Source organism: Aedes aegypti, chromosome 3, assembly GCF_002204515.2.
Source record: "Aedes aegypti strain LVP_AGWG chromosome 3, AaegL5.0 Primary Assembly, whole genome shotgun sequence".
In the NCBI taxonomy this organism is placed as follows: Eukaryota; Metazoa; Arthropoda; class Insecta; order Diptera; family Culicidae; genus Aedes; species Aedes aegypti.
In genome coordinates this window covers 359,552,491-359,575,575 of record NC_035109.1, presented here as the reverse complement: position 1 = coordinate 359,575,575, position 23,085 = coordinate 359,552,491, and the positions used below count along the sequence as shown (strand labels likewise).

At 35.7% G+C, this 23,085-nt stretch overlaps 1 protein-coding gene across 1 annotated transcript; it reads right to left on the bottom strand.

Annotated features, from left to right (window-relative positions):
* Positions 1 to 10,265: 10,265 nt before the first annotated feature.
* On the bottom strand, positions 10,266 to 21,179 carry LOC5569954. Its single transcript, XM_001658805.2, has 2 exons — positions 20,594 to 21,179; positions 10,266 to 11,252 (listed from the first exon to the last, which is right to left on the bottom strand). The coding sequence occupies exons 1-2, from the start codon at positions 20,886 to 20,888 to the stop codon at positions 10,483 to 10,485; spliced, it is 1,065 nt and encodes a 354-aa protein (XP_001658855.2). The 5' UTR covers positions 20,889 to 21,179; the 3' UTR covers positions 10,266 to 10,482.
* Between the last annotated feature and the right edge of the window lie 1,906 nt (positions 21,180 to 23,085).

The window sequence follows — 23,085 nt, the reverse complement described above, 5'->3', positions numbered from 1 at the left end:
CAGACATAATTTTAAAATAAATATTCTGTTCACGAAATCTTAAATAATTAAGATTCGACTATAAAAATAAAAAAACGAAAAATTATAAAATCGTTTATAATTTCTTGTCAAAAATTTCGTCAAAATTTGAAAATATTGGATCGTTTTAAGGTGAAATATCTCGGAATCCAAAGATGGCCGACTTGTGCCCCTACTCATGTTTTCGAAGGCACAAAACTGGAGAAATAGTTGGCAAACGTTTCTGATCTTCTTATTTTAAGCTTTCTGCTAGTGCACAAAGCCAAAATAAAAAGTTCACTGTTGTTGGATGCTTTTTTCGCGAGATTTGTGCCTTTGATGTTTTAGTGCAATCTTAAAAGTTGATTCCAAACTGTGTCACCTTAAAAACACTTGATACCCTTATCTAAATCTACAAATGTTCTGATATAATAATAATAACTTCTTCGATTTTTTAAAGTTATATCAATTATTGAAATTTGTTTAAAAATTCGCTTTAGTCAAACCGTTATTGCTTCAAAACTCGTGATTGACTGATGAGTTGTGAGAATTTCATTGAAACCATTAACAACTGAGATCTAGCCTTCCAAACTTTTACAAGGGAAATCGAAAAATTTGGTAATGCAATGTCCAATATTGTCTTTGCTAGATTTTGAAGATAACATTGCAACCTCTAAGTTACACCTTTCAGATCCTGCGCATATTGCATCCCCGTTTTTCCTCATTTTTGAGATATTGACGATTGAAAAATTTGATATTTTTCAACAAAAAACGTCATATCTCATAAACGAATGAATAGATTCACCTTGTAATTCACCAACATGCGCTTTTCTACTAATTCTAAATTTGAGAAGACCCTACCCTGCATCATCCAAAACGCCATAGCAAGGGCTACAGTAGACTTACAATGTTGGCGTCTTGGGCAAAGTTGTTCAAAATTAAACAAAGAACAACTACGTAGAACACTTCAAAGCGCTAACTTGAAAAGAATAAAAGTTGGAAAAAATATTTCCGTATTTCGTTGGACCACCCTAACGTCACCTGATGTCAAAATGTAGTCCTCATCATATGTAATATTTTTGCCGAAGACACTTTTGTGCTAAAAAATAATCTTGAAAGTCATTTTTTTCCTCCTAATTTTGTGGGCTGGCCCAAAGTGCACTGTAGAAAAAATATGGAGAATCTAAATGTGTTAATTTTTCGGTTGTCTTCAACATCATGGTATTTTTTTTTTTAATTAAATGTTAAAAAATATCAAAAATTTGACCCTGCTGAACAAGCAGCTCAAGAAGATACATACATAGATAAATACATAGATACATACATACATGCATACATAGATACATACAAACTTCAGGTTATTTGTAGTTCATCATCCAAATTTAAGCCAATTCAGACAACCAGAAGCTGAAGTACAGATCCCCAAACTTGGGCATTTTGTATGGAAAAACAGCATTTGATTACCAACTTTTGTCACTGATTGTATATTTTTTTAAATTAATGATTCAAGGTGTATCGTTGTATGATTAAAATGGTGCTAAATATCATTTTTTTAATCCAGTTTGATGAAATCCAGCTTTTACCAATTGGTTATGCAAAACAAATAAACGACTGTATGATTTTAGCATTACAAGTCACGTAAGAAATATTCCATTATAAACTAATATAATATTTAAATTGTTCAAATTAACGATGTTTTCATCTTTTAAACATCTCAAAATAATATACTTAACTTCCATACAAATTGACAGTATTATTTACACTCGGTTTTGCATTCTTTCCTGGTGAATTGGTTAATTTACTTATTCCCACGAACACGACAGAACACTTGACACACAAAACGGAAAAAAACATTCAAATCCGTTAACCCATTCTCGATCCATTTCGTGACATACAAACACCATTCTATTTTTATGCATAGGGTGTTCTAGAAATTATGAACACAACTTCAAGACTAGAACATATTAAAGTCTGATTTTGTCACATTTGGTTATTATACCCATCTCGAGTAGATTCCCTTTTTTTTGTGAAATATTTCACAATGAATAAGAGAAGTCGTTACATTGCTTAAAAAATCTCTCATTGCACAAATCGTGTTATTTCTTAGCGACTATGTTTTAATAAATTTGTACCTGGATATTAGACTAAATGGCCGTAGCGATAAATGCGCTACCAAGCAAGACTAAGCTGAGGATCGTGGGTTCAAATTCCGCTGATTGAGCATCTTTTCGCAAAGGAAATTTTCTCTACTTCCCAGGGCATAGAGTATCTTCGTGCTTGTCACACGATATACAAATCTCATAGGCAAAAAAACTCTCAGTTAATAACTGTGGAAGTGCTTATAAGAACTCTAAGCTGAAAAGGAGGCTCTGTCCCAGTGGGGATGTAATGCCAGAAAAAAATAAATTATGTTGTTGCACGATCCAAAGACATTCAATGTCTGACAAATCTATTGTGGTAGTCCAGTTAACACCAAAACGAAACAGGCTGATTCTTTAGCTAAATTGGGTGTTCGTTGTGGAATATGGTATGATCGTCAAATTGCATCATCTGAATATAACACTGAATTAAAAAAATATTCTTTAAATAATTGGCAGTTTTCTTGGAATGCTAGTGATAAAGGACGTTGATGTCATTCTATTTTTCCTATTGTCAATCAAACTACATGGTTCAAAAAATATCTGTTGGAAGATATTTTATTTGTACATTATCAAGAATAATTTCTAATCATCATATTTGTAATAGTCACTTATATCGTATTAATATATGTGATTCTAATTTATGCGATTGTTGTGAAACTTATGAAGATATTGATCATATAGTTTTCCACTGCACTCGGTACATTATTCCAAGAAATAAATTTGTTAGCGATTTAAAGAAACATCATGATCATCTTCCTTAATCTGTACGAGACATATTAGGAAGTAGATTTCTACCATCTTTGAAATTACTTTATAGATTTTTATATAGGGGGAGATCCCCCAGTACCGGACAGCACCCAATACCGGACAAAGTCGAAACATTGAGAAATCATGGTCCAATCAAGATGGTGTATTAGTAGTAAAGGAAGCTATTATAGAGACTAATGTTTGCGTAGAATAACACATCCTTGAAATATGCATGCCTTTTTAAAAAAGTACAAAAAATTGAAAATTTCAAAAAAATTGACGTATTGCTCTAATTTTAAGCCTATTTAGTAATTATTTTGAATATGAAAAAATACTTTCGATCACGCAAGCATATTCGAACATAATCTTAATTTGATAGTATAAATGAATTTTGTACCATAATTGGACTAAATATGGACAAATTACAATTTTGTTTAAGCACCTCCTGTCCCCCAGTTTCGGACAGCCTGATTTGTTATATGATATCTTTGTAATTATTGCACGAGTGTCTCAAAATACATTCATTTTTCATGGATTCCGTCGATCATGGTATGAAACATGCACTAAAATTAAGAAAAATGAACATTCAGAACAACATCGTAATATGTGCTATTTTTCATCATATAAGAAAGAGGTTTTTGATGAATATCTTGCAAACTATGAAACACTGAAATTGTTCTTGTAAATGGTGCAAATGCATTGAATTGCCAATTGTATACTATTCCTAAAGTAAACACATTCAATGATGTTCAAATTTACAGAATTCGAGGCATTTCCAGATTGTGTCCGGTATTGGGTGCCACCTTTCAAGATCGATCAATTTGGTACTAAAATACATCATCAAAATGCAATGTCAAAATTCATACTTATATTTTCAAATTTATTTTTGTACACTATAAATATGTTAATATTTATCATAAATGGGTAACACGAGCACATAAAACCAATATTTTTCGAATTATTAATTTAGTGGCTTAAGTGTCCGGTACTGGGGGATCTCCCCCTAATGCTTCATATTATGCATGATACTTGTTTGTTTTTTTATTTCAGAATTGGTCGAAGAAAATTTTCCAACGTCCGTCCCGTTTTGATGGTTTCAAGTAGATTCTGGTTCCTGGTCCTCCTTGAAGATATAACTACAAAGAACTGCCAATGATTTAAAGAAGGTAAAAGCCCCTTCCTGCCCCCCTCTGGCTACGACAATCCGGAGAGCCCCTTTGAGTGATTATCAGGCGGCATCCACAAATTACGTAACGCTCGAAGGGGGGAGGGGGGTCTCTAGCGTTACTACTCATACAAAATTTCAAAAAAATCCATACAAAAAGCGTTACGGAGGGGGCGGGGAGGCGGTCAAAAATTTACAGTTTTAGCGTTACGTAATAAATGGATGCTGCCTCATTAAAGTTCTTTCTTTCTTTCTGGCGTTACATCCCCACTGGGACAGAGCCTGCTTCTCAGCTTAGTGTTCTTATGAGCACTTCCACAGTTATTAACTGAGAGCTTTCTTTGCCAAAGTTGCCATTTTTGCATTCGTATATCGTGTGGCAGGTACGATTATACTCTATGCCCAGGGAAGTCAAGCAAATTTCCTTTACGAAAAGATCCTAGACACCTTCAGCATGGCTTTGCTTTGTAGCCGTGGTATCTAACCACTCGGCTAAGGAAATTCTTGATGCCTCACTTCTAAAGATATCTGCTCAAAAAAGTTAATGAAGGAATATCCCTAGGGGCTTTTCAACGATTACACGGGAATTTTTGGCAAGAGTTTTAAGAATAATATCTTTTCCGTAGAATTTTCCCTCGAAAAATTATTGGAAGGATTTTAAAAATGTTTTTTTCCTAGTTTTTCCACTTATTTGTTTGAAAGTTTATTTTCTGTATTATTCGAAGAATTTCGTCTTGATTTCATCAAGAATGTATACCGACGATTTTCTGTAATTTTATGCAGAAGACGAATCAATCCGCCGATTTCCGTAGGAATGTATGATTCCTTTTTATTTTGACTACCAAAAACCAAAAATAACAATGAGTACAACAGGATACTTCTTTAAGATACATTAGAATCAAACCCAGCAAAGAAGATTCCTGGATTTCGTAAGATGTTTCTTCAAAAATTCTGGAGTAATTTTGAAATAAATTATTTAAAAAACTCTGATTTTTTCTATGAAGTCTTGGGTAATTTCGTGTAGAAATTTTTGTTTGGACTTCCTATAAGTATACTTCAACGAATCTTAAGAGGAGCTTCTAAGCAAGTTTCTGTTAGTACCCTGGAGGACCTAAAGCTATAATAGAGAAAAATCTGGAATGAATCTCTGGAGAAATTTAGGAGACCTGAAAGGTTTATCACTGGAATAGCAACACTATCAAAGATGTTCCCATATTTAGCTTCGGACTAACGTTTGGATGTGCTCTAGGATGCATTTTCGGGAGAATCTCTTGAGAAATTACTCGGATAAGAGATCCAGATGGAGTAAAATATCCTTCAGACAAATGAGTTCTGATAGATATTCATGAAAAATATTACAATAACTCGTGAAAAAATACCATATGAGCTATATCTCTGATATAATTCCTAAATTAATTCGAGTATAACTGTTAAAGAAATTGAAATGTGAAAATCTTTGACGATTGATTTTTATTTATTTATTTTTATTTTATTTTTTTTTTATTGATTTTTCTGTATCCTTATACGGTACCTTATATCATATTATTAGTTATGCCTTACACCTTTGAAAATCGACACGCTGATTATTTTTCCTTGAAAATATTTTTCGAAGCATTTTGACAATCTAGATTGTCACCACCGAGCTCTTAGCGAAAATTTCAGACTAGTTCTCAGAAAGCACGGTATTTGTTTAGATCATAAGTCAGTGACAATCTATCAAGCATGTGCTATAATAAGGGCGTAAGTCGCATGATCGATTTCTCTTCATCGAGGGGAAGAGAAGATTTCTGTTGAAAAAGGTAACAAGATGCAACTTTGTCAGCATTTTTCACTTCGGACTGCTTGGCAGCGATGCAATCTGATGATAAAAAATGCGGACAAACTTGCAGCTTGGCACCTTTATTCATAGAAGAGAGGAAGGGTGAAGAGAAATCGATCATGCGACTTGCGTCTTAAAAACAGCCAATTTAAAAAAAAAAATGAAATCCTAAGCAGAGTTTCTAATTCAAATATCAATTGTGATTGTTGCAACATTAAATTTTGCAAAAAAAAAACAATTTGATTGAAAGCAAGTTGGTAACAGAAGGGAAATTTTATATGCAAAATATTGAAATATTTGATCATTGGACTTAATATTGCAGCATTATTCATAAATAGCCATTATATGAAAGCAGTTTTTTTTGTTTAATTTAGAGTTTCCATCCCGGGTGAAGAGTTATCCCAGTAAATTGTTTTCTATTTCCCGGGATTCCCGTATTTCCGGGTTTTATATATTTTCCGAGAAGTTCCATTTAATTAAATAATTGACCATACATATTCAAAAAATAAACACTATCGCTCATTCAACATATACAACTTAGACATATGCAAGAATCATCGAAAATCGATCCATAAATATTAGAGTTACAAATCCTCGAAGTTGGTAATGTTAAAATAATGTCACAAGAAGCTTCGTCTGACGGCACATTTGAAATCATTACAACAGCTTCCATATGAAAGAGTAGCGTGGTGTAGTGTTCAAAGGGACGATAGGGATCAAAATAGTCATGTTCACGTGTAATTCAAAAATTGTTCCCAATTGCCAAACAAAACACCGTCTTGTAAGTCGCTATCAAGCAGCTACAAGGCTGTAATTTATTTATACTTGATTAGTTATGTTCCAGGTAAGTATAATAGATTTAACTTACTAATTCAGTGTTCTTCTGCGTATAATATGACTGGCAATCTTTGCAAAGGGATTTAACGACGATCAATCCACAGAAATCTAAAGGTAAGTTTTATATAATTTCAGGTTAAGGTAAGTATATGCTATTTTTCATTTCAGGTGGTAAACGTACCTTGAATGCTCAACTATAATTCTACGAAAACTGACGGACTTTTTACGAAAGCAGATACCTTAATTCTACGAATATTTATAATTGTTAGAAATATAAATTCAATGTATATTTTAATTCTAACTCACTTCGAAATATAATTTGAAGAACGATCTGATAGTGCTGACTAACCATAAACTCACTGATAGCAGATAACGGACAATGTCATTCGCAGTTTATCATTCCACGTTTCTATACAGGTTCGTCCGAGGGAATGGTAAGTCGTTTCACTACCTATCCATCGTAACGAGGGGTATTGGCAACAAAAATAAAATCTTGAAATCGTTCGAACCCTCCACTCTCATGATGGAAAACCTGGAAACGCACTTGAATATTGGTGCAGAACTACTGGGCCTTCCTAAGCCGAGTGGTTAGAGTCCGCGGCTTCACAGCAGAGCCATGCTGAAGGTGTCTTGGTTCGATTTCCGATCGGTCAAGAATGTTTTAGTAATGGGAATTTCTTTGATTTTCCTGGGCCTAGAGTATCATTGTACCTGCCACACGATTTACGAATGTGAAAATGGCAACTTTGGCAAAGAAAGCTCTCAGTTAATAACTGTGGAAGTGCTCATTGAACACTAAGCTGAGAATTAGGCTTTGTCCCAGTGAGCACGTAATGCCAAGTATAAGAAGATTCAGAACTAGTTATCTCAATCTTTTTACAAAAAAAAATCTGCCCAATTCTTATGATTTTCTAGTATTTAGATTTCTATTAATGAAGTAATTATGCAGTTAAATACTGGTACAGAGACATTTTCAGAAAACTTTGATGATCCACGATTTGACTACAGGATTATTTTTCGTTACTGTTTAACCAATGAAATTTAATAAAAAAATTCTTTGTTTTATGATATTGAAAACGATGCACATAAGAGATGTCTGCAGCGAGCAGCTTTTGCATTACAATCACGTCCGTTCAAAATCACTGAACCGATGTCCATCTATGCTCACGTTTTAGTGCCAACCTGAAAATTTCCTGCTGCCAAAAGATGCACACAGTCGAAAAATGTATCCAACACCGCACGTCTCTTCGGTCATACCACAGAAGGATATGCTCCTCCGGACAGCACCCGTTCGGGCGGAACGAAATTGGTTTTGTAATTTCTTCCAGAATATATATGGGTAATTATGGTCATGACCGGAATGCTCAAGACGGTTGTTTTGGAGCCAGGAGTTTCAATTTTCCGGTTGTCCAGCTTTGATTCTTGGAAGTTTTTTTGTTGAGTGTCTCTTGAGGTGGATGGTTTTAGTGTCGAGATGACCAGGAGAGAGGACCATGCAAATATGCTTAGGGTGTTTAGAAATTTTAGTTGAAACTAAGAAATTCGAATTTTAACTGCTTAACGGCATTACGCTGTTCGACTGAAGGTGGGCCATCTGCTCTTTCGGATGAAGACATGCTTTAATTAGAACCAATAAGTTAGACAGTTCACATTTGACCCATTAAAAACTTAAGGATCAGTATCGACCAAAGGACATGTATGGTGTTCGTAAGTTCCTTAGGGAGAACTCCCAATCTGATAGAGTTTCCAGCACTAATTATACAGTTTGGAAGGGCCATTAAAAATGACATTAAGAATTCCAGTATCATAAAACTGGCATGTGCGATGCCTTGCGGTTGCTCTTACCCAAATCTGCTACCACGACGAGAAAGCCGATCCTGCGACAGACGAACCATGGCGAGGTGGAATCGTAAATTCTAAGCCAAAATATGTCGCTGGTTTCGAAAGTGCCGCAAAATTATTTTATGGCTCGCTTGATGGATAGATAAACCCTGGGTGGAGCCTTCGGGAGCGGCCCAAGAAAATGGCATCTTCCCTTCTTCCGAGTGAAATTAAATAGTAATTATTCTTCGCACGAGGAAATTGAAAAACGCCAAAATATGTACATAAACATAAATCCCCGGAACATTTGGGCTGCGAACGAATGGTCAGGATGTGACAGCTGGGCTTCGTCTGTGTGGTTGCGGGTGATTGCAAACAATTATTTTGAGTTTTTGTTTTGAGAATCTCATTTAAATTTCAAAAAGCAATAAAAAGGTATTGTTGTCATCAGGACTTTTCGTAAATTGTCATAATCGCCTATCTCGTTTCGCAAATTGGAAAAATGTGTTGGGCAGCTTAGTGCTTTCCATTATTCATTAGAAATTTCCTTTGTTTTATAATTTTGACATTGACGTTAAAAAATTTAGAATTTGAAAATTAATGAGCATACATGGAACATGATTTTGATTTTGTCATACCGTGTGTGTTACTTAGTTTTAAAAGTTCTTAATAGTTTCCCACTTGATAAATCGATGCAAATGTGAAAATGTCGTGTTCGAAAAGTTTTCTTTGTCTTGCTTCTAAAGAGCTCACCTCAGCACATGGTTTCTGCAAAGAGAGTGCTTTGCTTGACACAAAGCATGAAAACTTTGTGAGCACTTACTAACGACGCGATGCTTCATTGTGTGGTAATTACTTCCCCGCTGAATAATTTTCGAAAAACAATTCTACTTAGTGGCTTCCGGTTCCTCAAATCACGTGGGAAACGATTCACGGTTTATGGTTCAGCGACACGATTCGAACTAAATTATGTTGTGATGCAGCCATTGTTCAGTAAAAGTTCGTTCATGAGGTGAAATTACGACGAACACTGTATGATTCTTTCGATCGTTATTTATTTTAAACCGCAATCGTGTGTAATTACTATATTGGTTTTGACACACTCTCTATGACAATTGCTTATGGTTTCTTCTAATGTACTGGTCTTATATCGAATACGAAAGATCTGCGCGCACGAACAATCGTTACAATAATAAGACTTTATTAATAACAGCATTAGACTCATTTCACGCCAAATTGTATTCCAAGCTGGAAGCACCCTCTCAGATATAAATAAGTTTTTGAGAATGACCTTGACTAAGTAAGCCACTTTGCATACTTGGTTTTTCCCAAATTTTTCAGGTAAATTTGAAAGGTATCATTTGAATACGGACATAGATTTGTACTCAATTTATTTCTTCAATATAATGTAAACAAAAAATCTTACAAAAAAGTGTTTTATGGATGATTTGTAGATGATTGTCTATTTTTTTTTATTAAAATCTCATTTGTGGCCAGTTACTAAGAAAAATTGATTCTCAAAACAAGTCAATTTTAAAAATTTTGTTTCAAGATAGCTTTGTTTACTACCAACCGTCCAAACATCGCGAGATGGGCACTTTAAACGAAAAAGTTTTTTTTACAAAAACTAACTTTTTCTTGTCCTTGGCTATGCTTACCATCGGCCTGAAACTGTGATAAAATACCTACAGCAGAAAATAGTGGATTTCGGAAAAATAAAGTTTGGCAGCCAGCCAAATTTTAGAGCATTTACCCATATTTGGATAAAAATGCTTAACGTGGTTTTATTAGAAGTCCAAATATTCCAATTATCGTCAATAAAACACACTTACCTAAAATTCAATACGAATTCATACTCTAATCATCTTTTGTATAACGACGCAATCCACATTCAATAAACAATAAAACAGATCTCATTCAATTTCAAATAGTGTCATTCATGCTCATCAGTCTCCCTAAATCTCGTCCATCGCCTCGGCAATCAGCTGCTGAATCTTAATCCTCACCGACAGATTCTTGCGGCCCGGAAGTTTTCGCATGAATGGATGCAAACTCATCAGAAAATTGTAATCCGAGTCCGCCTCCAACGTTGCACCGCAACTCCTCTCCGGCCCTCTGCGCTGATCGCCTTCGACCGGCTCAGTTTTGATACGTGCTCGCAGCTTGTTTTTGAACGTCACTTCTCCGTACACGTGCTCTGGTACTTCGATCACGTCTTGGCTGGAGCTTGCCTCCATCTTACCGTTGTCATGGTCATGCTCTTCCGTTTGCACCGTTTCGTATGTTTCGATCATGGTGAGGTCCTCCGGATCGCTCTCCTCAACATGTGCAGACGTAGTGGCCGCAGGCTCTTGAGGCTGCTGGATAATTTCGAACGTGGGTGGCTTTGCATTGGCGTAGACTACCGTGTAGGACTCCACCACTTCAGTTTCGCTTTCGCCCATGGACGACGTAGCAGCATTTTGAGGCATCGGTTCATCCGTTTCGGTTTGTGAGTCCTGTTTCGAGTCGGAGGCATACTTCCAATGATCGTCCGATTTGGACGGAGTTGGTGAGGCTGCCTCACTTTTCAAAAGGCCTTCTCGCGTGCGAAAGTGTCCAATCAGGAACGACATGCGGTCGAATAGAGGCCATGCGGACTTGGAGATCTCTCCATCTTCCATGCGCTTTACCTCCCGGCGGAAGCTATCACGAAGAGTTTTCCAGCGCACTTTGAGGGATGATACTGGAAAAAAACACAACAACATAAGATTAGTTGACTAGTTTTTACCTGTTTTTACTATCATGTATATTGGCCTCCTTTCTGAGTCCTGCACACTACTTCTAGAAATTTCTCACGATATTAAACGACGAAAAACATTCAAAATGAAATGGAACTATTTATGCAGAGATATCTTTTATTACATTATCCTACATAAACTAAAAACAGATGAATTATTAACACCCGAAAATTCATTAGGGATATTTCATTATTTACGTAAGGGGTTATGGGAGGAGGAAGGTTTTGAGATTTCTTATGCGCCATACAAATTATTTTTTATTTTCATACAAAATATCTAACCATGGTGGGAGGGAGTTCTGTATGATCTTTCGACCTTGACGCTTGCTTCTGCGGGAGCGGATGACGAGGGCAGGATCAAACATGTCGCGCATCGGTCGAGTAAAGTGAAAAAGTGCCGCGATCAGTTAGTTCTGTTTGATCTTCGACCTTGACGATTGCTCCTTGGCAGTGCGTCAAGAAAGCCCGAGCAGTCGTCAGTTGTTTTCCCTCTCGGGTCGTGCGCCTATTTTCTCTGAGTGCTTTTATATAGCCGAGCAAACGAGTTAAGCTGAATGTGGATTGTTGCTGCTCAGTCAAGGATGACGGATCAATTGGTGAGCTCGTTCCATGCTACTATTTCTAATCTATAAAATATGTATGACTGCACATTTAATCGATACAACGGTAGGACGTAAATATGATTTTTCAACAAACTATGAATGGTTCGTCACTGTGAGTGTCGACATAAACTCTAATTCATGAATTATTTATGTTTAACATTTTTTTGTTTTCAAAACACCCCTTTCTTTTTATCTTTATTTTTGTAATTATAAAAAAAAACTTTGAATGGTTCGACACTACAAGTGTAGACTTGCGAAAGGTTCACTTTATTCAACAAACTTTGGATGGTTCGCCACTGTAAGTGTCGGCATAAGAATAAGAGTGTTCTATGATATTCCAGCCAATCGAGTTTTTGTTTCTTTTCAAATAAGTAAAATATAATAACACATGCTTTTATCCTGACAGCTGTAGGAATGTTACATTTAGATATTTGTTCAACAAACTTTGAATGGTTCGTCACTTCAAGTGTCGGTATAATTTTCCTTTACATAGAAATTGTTCATATCAAATGAAAATATTATATTTTCATAAAAGCATATTTATATTTGACAAAAAACTATTTATCATGGTCTAATCACTTATCAAAGTGAATCCTTTGACCCAACGATCCTCCCCATTAACAAACATCCTTCCCAGTAACCTTTGTGGAGATGCAGAGGCAAACACGGTCTCCAAATAACAAAGGTTACACACTAACATTCCTTCCCCCAATCCCACCTGACTGCAAGGACGTGGCCGGCGCCGTTATTGACCCTGTATAAATAGAGGCACTGAATTATGCACACTGAAGAAGATTATGGCCAATCCCAGCCGAACTTCTAGTTGATTCTTTGTGCATTTTCACTGACTTCGGTCAATCACGGAATAGCAACCATTGATATGTGTAGTCAGTCTAAGCTAAGCTAAGCTAAAATATCTTACCATGGTGGGAGGGGGATCGAGTAACCAACAATATTGTCTTACGTAATTAATGGACCGCCCCTTAGGCTGTTACGTGATTGGCCACCTTCAAAACTACTCAATGTTGTTCAGATTTTTCCACCATTAAGGTGAAGGTGCATCGAAGCCAAACCTCAAACGTTCATGAGCACACATTTAGAGAAGCTTACTCGTGCTGAAATTGGGTTGTTTTAGCAAAGTAAATGTTACAGTTTCTTCTAGTTGATCGGAAGAACACATTTTTTTAAGTATAAGACAATTTTATTGCACCTCAATATCTTGGTTTTGATATTCTAAATGATTAAAGAAGATTTCAATATGTGGGCTCAATGACGTTTCAATTTAAATAATGACAGTTCATCCCGAAGTAAAATTTACAGAGGGGTGATTCAACAGTGATTTCCTTGCTAATTTCAAAGCGTTTTATAAATAGTTCCAGGGCGCGGAAAAATCTGAAACTTTGGATTCTGGCTCAATTTTGAACACCCCTCAGAATCAGAATATATAAAAACTGGATACCCCTAAACAAGCCAATTTGGATCGTTTGTCACCACCAGCGAGTGACCAGTGATAAAAAATCGCGGCGATTGGTTCATTTCAAAACCGTGTAATTTTCAAGAATTTATTATTCCACATAAGGGGCGGAATGATTTTTCTTTTCATCTTTTGTTCTACTTCATTTTTCAATAGTTTTCAGATTTTTTTTTTAATTTTGACGATGGTCGACTGAAGGACAACCGGAAGGTTAAACCAAAAATTTCGCAAATACTTTTAATAGTTCGGCTAGAAATGTATTGTATTTTTGCAATTCTTCGGCGAATTTCGTCAAACCTTCTTAGATTTCCTTTAGAAAACAGCAAAGGCATTGCAGCACTGAAATACCGATAATTATTCCGGCAGAAGTCTAAAATTGACCAAATTTTCCAAATCATGTAAAATCTTCATCATCTATCTATTTAATTAGAAATTTTACATATACCAAAGTCAAACTTATAAGATTCTGTGGGGTTTCAAAATGTTGGAAATATTACTAAAAACGATCTTTTCACTCCAAACCAGCCGAACAATCTAAGCGAAAATTCATAAAGATATTTATTCTCAGAATATGAAAATGATTAAGAAGCAAGAGTAGAATGTTATGCAAAAACGCAATTTCTGTGAGAACCCACGAATAAATTTATAAAGATGTTCCTACAAAAATTATTCTCAGGTAAAATATCTCAGTTATTGTATAAACAATAAGGCATGAATAATTATTATTCTTAGAAATATTTTTTATGAAAAATAATCAGGATTTTTTGCTTATCTTCCGGAATCAAATTGATCGTCATTGCTTGGTTAAATTTCTAGAGAACTTTCTTCCAGAATCCAGTAGTCCAGAGCACCAATTTTGAAAAACATTACAGCAGGATTGGTGGAGTAATAAATGCCGATTTTTTTAATGTTCTAGGAAATGGCTTTTAATCTGTTACGCACTAAATTTTGTTAATTTCAAATTAATTTTTGTAGAGAGGTTTGACAAAATATCTGGTGGAAAGCTTTAATCAATTAAGAAAGTTCTTATGCAGCATTATCCATATATGAATATACATATGGGGGATAGTTTTATAAATCTGTTTAATATAAGTTTTGAGTGATGTGGATTTATTGGACTGTCTAACAGTCAGCATTTTATTAATTTAAATCTATCGTGAATTCTTACACGTGAGTATTCTCTAGATATTTTTTTTTTTTGAAAAACTGCAGTCAGAATTTGCTTGCACAAAATCGGTCAGCATCTTGTAAAATGTGTTCACATACCAATTGATGACCAGGGCTGGTGTCAACTGAATATCTTGAAAAAAGGAACTTTGAATACATTTTGCTTGAAAAAAAGGCCAAAAAGAGATTAAACAGGAACCCAACCAAGACAAATAAGAGACTAAACAGGAATTAAGAAAACATTTTCTTACAAAATATTTCAATGACTTTTTTGGGAATTCCTTCCGAATGATTTCCGTCATGAATTTTACCAGAAATTCATTTTATTATTTGTTCAAAAGAGAACTATTTTTATTATTCTCCAATAACATCTGCAGGAGTTCAGTAAGTAATTTTTAAACGGACTTCCTGAATATTTCCTTCAAGAATAAAAGAACGCCATCTGGTATTTTTCTAAATATGAAAAATTTCCTCAGAGAACAGTTATTTTTCAAAGAAAGTCTTAGGCATTCGATGAATTTATGCATTGTTATTTTTTAGATATTCCCAACAAGAGTCTCGTGTAGAAAATCTTTATGAAGTCAAACAGTATTTTCCCAGGAAAATAAAACTGGGCTGAATTTCTTAAGCAACCTTCGAACAAACTTTTTTAAATTATATAATACAAAGTTGATTAACTCCAAAGAGATAACTATAAAACCATCGGACTGTTACTGTGCATAAGTTCTTGAAGATAAAATCAAATGACTTTCACTGAGTGGAGCAGGAATCAAGCTAACGTATCCACAACACTCCTAACCGACTGACGTTTGTAAAATCAAGAATAAATCTTTGTGGATTTTATTAAAAGAACGCCTGTAGTAATCCTAAAAAGATTTACCAGAGTGACTTCTGGAAAAGTCGGAGAAATAATTAGAGAAAAAAAAATCGGATGAAATCCTGAGATAGTTGCATAGAAAAATAATCATTTGGAAATTTCTGAAGATTCACGCGTTGGGATGCTCAATGATTTCCTGGAGAAATTCAAGAAAATTTCTTGTAAGCATTCTAAACAATTCACTGACCGGAATCCATTGACCGAGACCTAGGAGGATTGAAAGAAGAATTTCTGGTGGAATTTAAGGAAGAATCCCTAGTGAAATGCCTGAAAGTATTCCAAATCATGAAGAGATCAGTAGAAGAGTTCCTGAAGTTCTTCCTCGAGGAATAAGAGAAAAATTTCCTGAAGAACCTGTGGAATGGCCTTTGAGTGTTTCTATTGAATTTTTCACTAGATTGCACTGCAAACAGAATACAGCCTTACGTGACAAACGAAGGTATTTATTTTTCATGAATATGGATATACCACAGACAAACAGACGTAACACTCTAATTATTTTCATCGTACAGCAGAATAGCGCCCAATTCTAATATTTAGTAGTTGGCCGACGGGCCACTTGTGGCGCACGCATCACTTTTGTTCGAGTTTGACGTTTGCTCACTACCGCCACCTAGTTCACGGTTTGCCAAATGGAGTATTTTAGCATTGGGCGTTAATGTTCAGTGAACATTGTTCACGTGACTATGTTTTAAATTAGAGATGTACCGAATAGCACTATTCGGCTTTCGGCCGAATACCGAATAGTTGAGAAATTATTATTCGGCCAAACGAATATTCGGCCGAATAATGACTCAATATTCGGCCGAATAAATCCGTTAATTTCGGTCGAATAACACCTAGGTTTTAAATAGGGATAGCTTCCACGGTGAAGAATTGATCGGAATGATCGTTTTAAGCTTTTGAAAACGGTTGAAGAAAAAACAAAAGTCAAAAGCTCTGAGGATTTATATTTCTAAAGTAAGCGATTTGTATCTTTTTGATTGCAGTTTTGATCCATTTAACTTTTTAAGGAACTAGGTTAATACGTCGCTTTATTTCTCATCCGACTTCTGGAAGTGCTTCATATTAATTAGAGCAAATACATCGCATAGAGTCGGTGTTCCGTTAGTAGACAGTCCCCTATATTCGCACTAGTAGCTTTTTACGACCGTTTTTCTATAAATCGTTGCAAAATATTTTTTGACATGAATGGCAGGAGTTATTTATCTAAGTACCATTGATTCACAGCTCAATTTTGTTCAAGAAATGATTTTTTGCTTAAAATTCTAGCTCCCTTGCACCTATAGTACACCTACTATTCCTATAGTAGAGAAATTTTGTTTTTTTTTAATAAACATACGACTTTGATTTTTTTTTGTGTTGCCTACGCCGTAAAGCTATTGGAACAGGAATTAGAAATAGTGCTACTATAGTCACATGAGTTCCTATAGGCACAAGCGATAATAAATGCAAAAGTTTGAATTTTCGTTGTTTCCATGTTTTTTACAAAACCAAGGGGAAAAGCACTTTCAGTTTACGTAAAAATAATGCCACAATACAATCCATGCAAGATGAGTGAAATATGGAATGGCTTGTATATTGAGTAGCATCGCAATGCCGTAGAACGGAAAAATTCTCACATTTTTAAACATTTAGTATCAAACTCCATCCATGGAATCCACCAAAGGGAAAATTTGATGTATTATCACTTGAATAAATTAATCATTTTTTTAATTTTCCTTTGATGAAACATAATGTTTTGTTACAATTTATTTTATTTTGTTATTATTCGGTCACTATTCGGCCTATTCGGCCGAATAACAGATTTCATTATTCGGCAGACCGAATATTCGGCAAAATCAAAATAATCGAGATATTCGGCCCGAATATTCGGCCGGCCGAATATTCGGTACATCTCTATTTTAAATTGATAATTGTTCTAGCTGTTACGTCTGTTTGTCTGTGGATATACAGTATTGGACAAAACATTTGCAACTTTTTCGATTTTCCATACAAAATGGTCAACTTTAGAGGCACATATCTCAGATATTTGTGGTCCAATTTTAATTAAATTTTCACAGCACGTCAGATATAACTTGAATTGTAACATATATTTACATATACATATTAACATATATAACGAACAATTGTAAATTGTTTGCCAATCATTTGGAAAAGCAAAATTGCTACAAGATTTCCAAAATGATTTTATTATGTATCTTTAGTAATGTTGGAATTCTTTCTGTATTGACAAAACTAGTAAATGTTATATTAACTGCAATTGAGCTTGATTAATGGCAATTCTATATGAGGTAGATTTCCTTGTAAAAGCATTTTTTTTTTGCAAAAGTTTAAAAACAGAATACTTAGTGGAAACCGGGGTAGAATCCCTAGCGGAATTGTAGCAGAAATCTTTCCACAAATGCTTCGGAAGAAAAAAAGCTGAACATTCTTCTGAAATTCCTGTGGTATATCCTGATAGAATGCATATGGAATAGTTAAAAGAAATATCAGTGGGATTTCTCTCCATATGAAATATTTCAAGCATATCATAGTAGACCCTAAAAAACTATCACGAATTGTCTATGAAATCCTAAAAAAATCTTTCCATCCTCGGAAAATTCTTGGCATAGACGGATTTCCCGCCAACTCGACACGCGATTGGCAGCACCCCTTCAGAATTCAATGAAACTTTCTGGATGTCAAAAGTATGTGAAAAACAAACATATTCATTATTTCTTATTCAAATGGCTTGTAACGCAGGTACTTTTAATACTAGACTATTTGAAGCGAAATAAATATGAAATAAAAAAATCTTTTTGGACTTAAAAAAATTCTATGTTAAAAAAACTTTTTTTCCCTAATATATGCCCAATTTGCAATGTATAGACGACTTTTAATAAATTTAATTACGAAACTTTTTGCTTAAGGGTGATCAAAATCTGAAATGGCCGTTTTTTTAAATCGACTTTAAAGTTTTGATTTTTGTTTAAGAGTAGAGAATGTTTTTTTTTTTATTTTCTCAATATTTTTTTCTAAAACTCCAGGAAATTTCACGACAGTCCCCCATACAACACTTTTTTGTAGGTTTTACCGTTTTCGAGTTATACGGGTTTATAAAAAAAGTGAAAAAACTTTGACCCTTTCCAAATGTTGGTCTAGATAGATTTTGAAAAAACAAAGTATGTAAAGTTGTGGGCTTCGTAGCCGTGCGGTTAGTGTCACCAGGCATTTAGCCGCATCGTGCTAGGGAGTGTGGGTTTGATTCCCGCCTCAGGCCGGTAAACTTTTCATGAGGAATGTTTTCCGACTGTGCCACTGGGCGTTGCATGCTAGTCCGTTGTCTAGTGTGGTGCTTCCTTCAAAGGGCATAAATGCCCACTGGAAGCATTAACGTGTCAGCGTTTTTTTTTTTTTAAAAGTATCTTAGTTTCACATAGTCTTCACACCCAGAAAGTTTCATTGAATTCTGAAGGGGTGCTGCCAATCCCTTTGTCGATTTGGCGTGAAATCCGTCCATAATAACCGGAAGAACTCTGGAAAGAACCCCAGGAAAAATGTTTGAACAGACTCCATAGAATCTTTCGAGGAATTCTTGGAATTGTTCTTAGAAGAAGTTCCCGGAGAGAGTTTTCCTAGATTTGAAGCAATCCCTGTTTTATATGTTTCGGCAATCTCTAGATAAATTCGAGGAATAATTACTTGATTGCTTTTTAAGGAAGCTTTGGTAGAATTTGTGAAATAACCATGAAAATATTCCAAAAAGTGATCTCTGCAAATACTTTTGTAAGAAATTTGGTAAAATTAATAAAAAAAATCTGAAGAAACACTCATTTTTTATGTATTTTATCGATAGCAGTTTATAAAGAAAAAAAAAACATTTAAAAAACCTTAAAAAAATCTTTAGAAAAATGTCCTGGACATAAACCTGATGGAATTCGCGAAAAGAACTGGTGATATTCCCAGAGAAACTCCTGATCGAAAACTGGAACAATTTCATAGAGAAATCGCTGAACGAAATTTTGAAGTATACCCTGGAAAATATTTTTGAATTGTATCAGAAATATTTTCCAGGGGATACTTCGTTGATTACTACAGGAATATCTCCTTCGGACTCATTCTACATGAACGAATTTTCTGGAAAATTTTTAGAAGGACTATTGAAATAATTTTGGGAAAAATTTCTGATAGAATCTCTGGATAAATCAATACCAGAATGTTTTGTGTAATACCTGGCCATATGCAAAAAGATGTTCCTGGAATAATTCGTGGAGCACCCAACATAGGATTTAGAATTCCTGAAATAAATTCTCAAAGCCAATAGAAACTCTGGAATTGCTTATGGATGATTTTTCTTGTAAATACTTGAGAAGGAATTCCTGGAGGATTTATTCAATGAACTTCTGTAGAAATCTGAACATACATCCCCAGAAAAAAACACGGATAAATATTCTTCATGAAATCCTAAGGGGAAACTGTGGAAAAACCTGTAAAGAAATTTGTGTTTTTTTTTTTTTTTTTTTGAAAAATCGCTATGATAATCGAGTGTTTGGAAGCTATGTCCAGAATTTGATATAAAACGGCATAAAAACTGTTGCATAGGGAGAATGGAGTAAAAACTTTTTTTTGTGTGTGACGCTCTTTGTGGATGCTCGCTAAAGAGATAATCGTTTATCAATCACGATAAGAAATGGATGTAAAATACTTGACATTATTATATATAACCCTCATAATTTCCCAACCCATCCTCCTTAAGTGTATCGTAATTCATGGTCGCACCCTAATTTAAGCGTGTGCTAGAATAAGGGCGTAAGTCGCATGATCGATTTCTCTTCATCGCTTTTCTCTTCTGTGAATAAAAGCGACAAGACGCAAGTTTGTTTGCTTTTTTCACATTAGGACGCAAGATTGCATCGCTGGCTAGCGCCCTGAAGTGAAACCAAGTTGACAAACCCGCATCTTGTCACCTTTATTCACAGAAGAGAGGATCGATGAAGAGAAATCGATCATGCGACTTACGCCCTTATTCTAGCACACGCTTGAATTATGATTGAAAATATTGCTTTCATACATGCGCCACAGATTGACATCCCCTGCGATAAACAACAGTTCACGAACCGCAGTTCGAGAGAACCACCGCAAATCGCGTTTACCCCCTCGAGCGCGAGCGCGCACGCAAACTCACCGTCGTTGGCCTTGAACGTTTTGCGAATCTCCTCCCAGCCTCGGTGCGCAACTTGCACGCGCTGCCGGAGATGTTTACGGTGCCACAAAGCCGGCCGGGCTTTAACGCAGTCGATGAGCTTGATCGTATCGGCGTTGAAGTTGCAGTTCTTGCTTTGCAACGATGGCCCCCCGATAATAGCAGCAGTAGCAGGGCCTGGGGAAACTGTGCTTCCAGAACCGATTACTTGCAACTGCGGCGATACGCTACCGGGAACGCACGCCACAGCAGTGCTCAATGCGATGGGCGGCGCCATCTTGAACGATCCACAACACTATCTAGAGGTATTTCAGCTCTTCACCGAAAGAACAATCGTTGAACCCGTTGTCAACTCACGCACAAGGTCACAGTGGATTATATCTATCGAATCAAGTCACAACTTGCAATGATCACTTTAACTCAACTTGTGCACTACCGCTTAGATTAGCAAACGACTTAGTCGCGCACTGCGCTGACCAACGACTAACTTTTCAGATGAATTACGCGAGAATCTTCGCCAGCCGGCTACTTGTGCGATGAGGCGCAAACGATTTGACGCAGACGTATGCAATAGGGAAAAAGGTAAGGGTATGCGATATGAATATTTTAAGTTGATAGACAACGAAAAGATACTCTGAATTAGTAACATTGTTAAGCCTTAAGATCCAAATGCAATGATAGCGGAAAGGTAAAGGAGTCGGAACCGGAATGGATCACACCATTTCGAGCTATCAACGAATGAAAGTGAATCAACACAAAATCGACAAGCATGTTATAGCTCATGCTGGCGAACCGACTCCGCTTTCCGTTGCCATTCCGCTATGACTGCGTTTGGGCCTTAAGAGCGAATATAATCATCTTCAATTTCACTACAATTGTAATTCTGGAACAATCCGGTGATGTCCAATGTGGCTAAAAATCCTCAAAATGTCCTTCTTTGATATTGTTCTAAAAAATCGGGAAGTTTGAAATGTCGCAAGGTAGTGTTCGGAACAGATAAAGTATGACCTGTTTCTTCGTAGAAGCTGGTTTTCGGAACACCCCGGGACGTGTTTGATGTTGCCAAACGTCTCTTAAAATGATCAAAATTAAAATCAAATTTGACATGTCACGATGTAGGTTCCAAAACGAATATTAATGTGAGCATTTTCACCAAAAAAATAGGCTTCCAGTACACTCCAGGCGTGTAGTCATAATGTTGTCGAAATCCCTCAAAATGTCCCCAATGTCTTTGCAGAACTTTTCTGTCACTATATATTTTGTTTTGTTTGTTTGTTACCGAAAAATTCAGGCGAAATTTGTTCAAGAGCCGAAATTACAAAACAAAAATATCAACTCTTTGGAGTCCATCGAATTCTACGGTATTTTGCCTATCGCATACCCTTAAAAAAAGCACGAACCGAGCGAATGTTATTTTTTGCCGTCTCTGCCGTCGTCGAGTCAGCAAATTGTTTAGAACTCGCGCAACAGGCAGCTGCCCGATCTGAACACGCAAACGAAGCCACTGCCAAAAGGTTCGCAGCAACACACACAAACGAAAAACGCTTGCGCAGTTTTATGGTGGCGATAGGCGTACGAGACTTAGCAGAGGGCCTATGCGAAACGAGGACCGAACCGAGAGATGGTTCGTTTTGGCGCGCAAATCCTATGTGCGGTTGACGTCGTCCTCGCTCTTCGGGTTGTTGCCGGACTTCGATAAAGAGCGAACGCAGTCGCTATCAGCGAAAGGAACAAAAGCGCTTACGCATGAAGAATGTGTCCAGTTTGATGCGATTCATTTATGAATGCAGCATGATTGTTAGTTAATATGAACAAACCTATTTTCATATGAATTGTTTTACATATTTGACTTTGACTTTGATGTATAAAAATTCATAGTATTTTGACGAACATACAGCAAAACATTGACTTAACATTGGATATTTTGTTTTAGAAAATCAACTCTTATCTGACCAGCAGAGACCTCACTTTTTTGTTTTCCTGAAATAACAAATGAAAAATTTTGTATTAAAATTTCTCAATGTAGTTAGTTGAAGTACATCATTTATAAGAAAATTATTACCAATTACAATTAAATATAGCTTTGCTAGAGAACGTTTGACAAAGTTGTAAAATTTCTTGAAATAACCTGTTTTTCTCTCCACATAAAATACAACATCATGAAATTATCAGGTATTTCTTTGAAGGTATCAAACTTTTCAGGAATTTCTAATTGAAATAAAATAACACATTTCGGATTCACTTGAGTCAATTCTCAACATAAACTTTTGATTTATACATGTTTTAACGTAATTAGAAGAACTTATTTTTCACCAGTATCAAATCAACCACATCTGAATCCTGAGTTTTTGTTTTTATTAAAATTTCATAATACTTGAGTCTATAATATCCTTTCCCAGACAACCAGAAGTCACACGAAAGTTCACGTAATAACTTGTTTATTCACACAAATTACATAAAACCCGCAAAATACG

Bases quoted from the DNA above. Each gene is read 5' to 3' on its own strand.
- LOC5569954 (XM_001658805.2), bottom strand. From the start codon at position 20,888: ATGGCGCCGCCCATCGCATTGAGCACTGCTGTGGCGTGCGTTCCCGGT. The intron at 11,253-20,593 runs GTGAGTTTGCGT...GTTTTTTTCCAG, and splicing joins AACGTTCAAGGCCAACGACG to TATCATCCCTCAAAGTGCGC.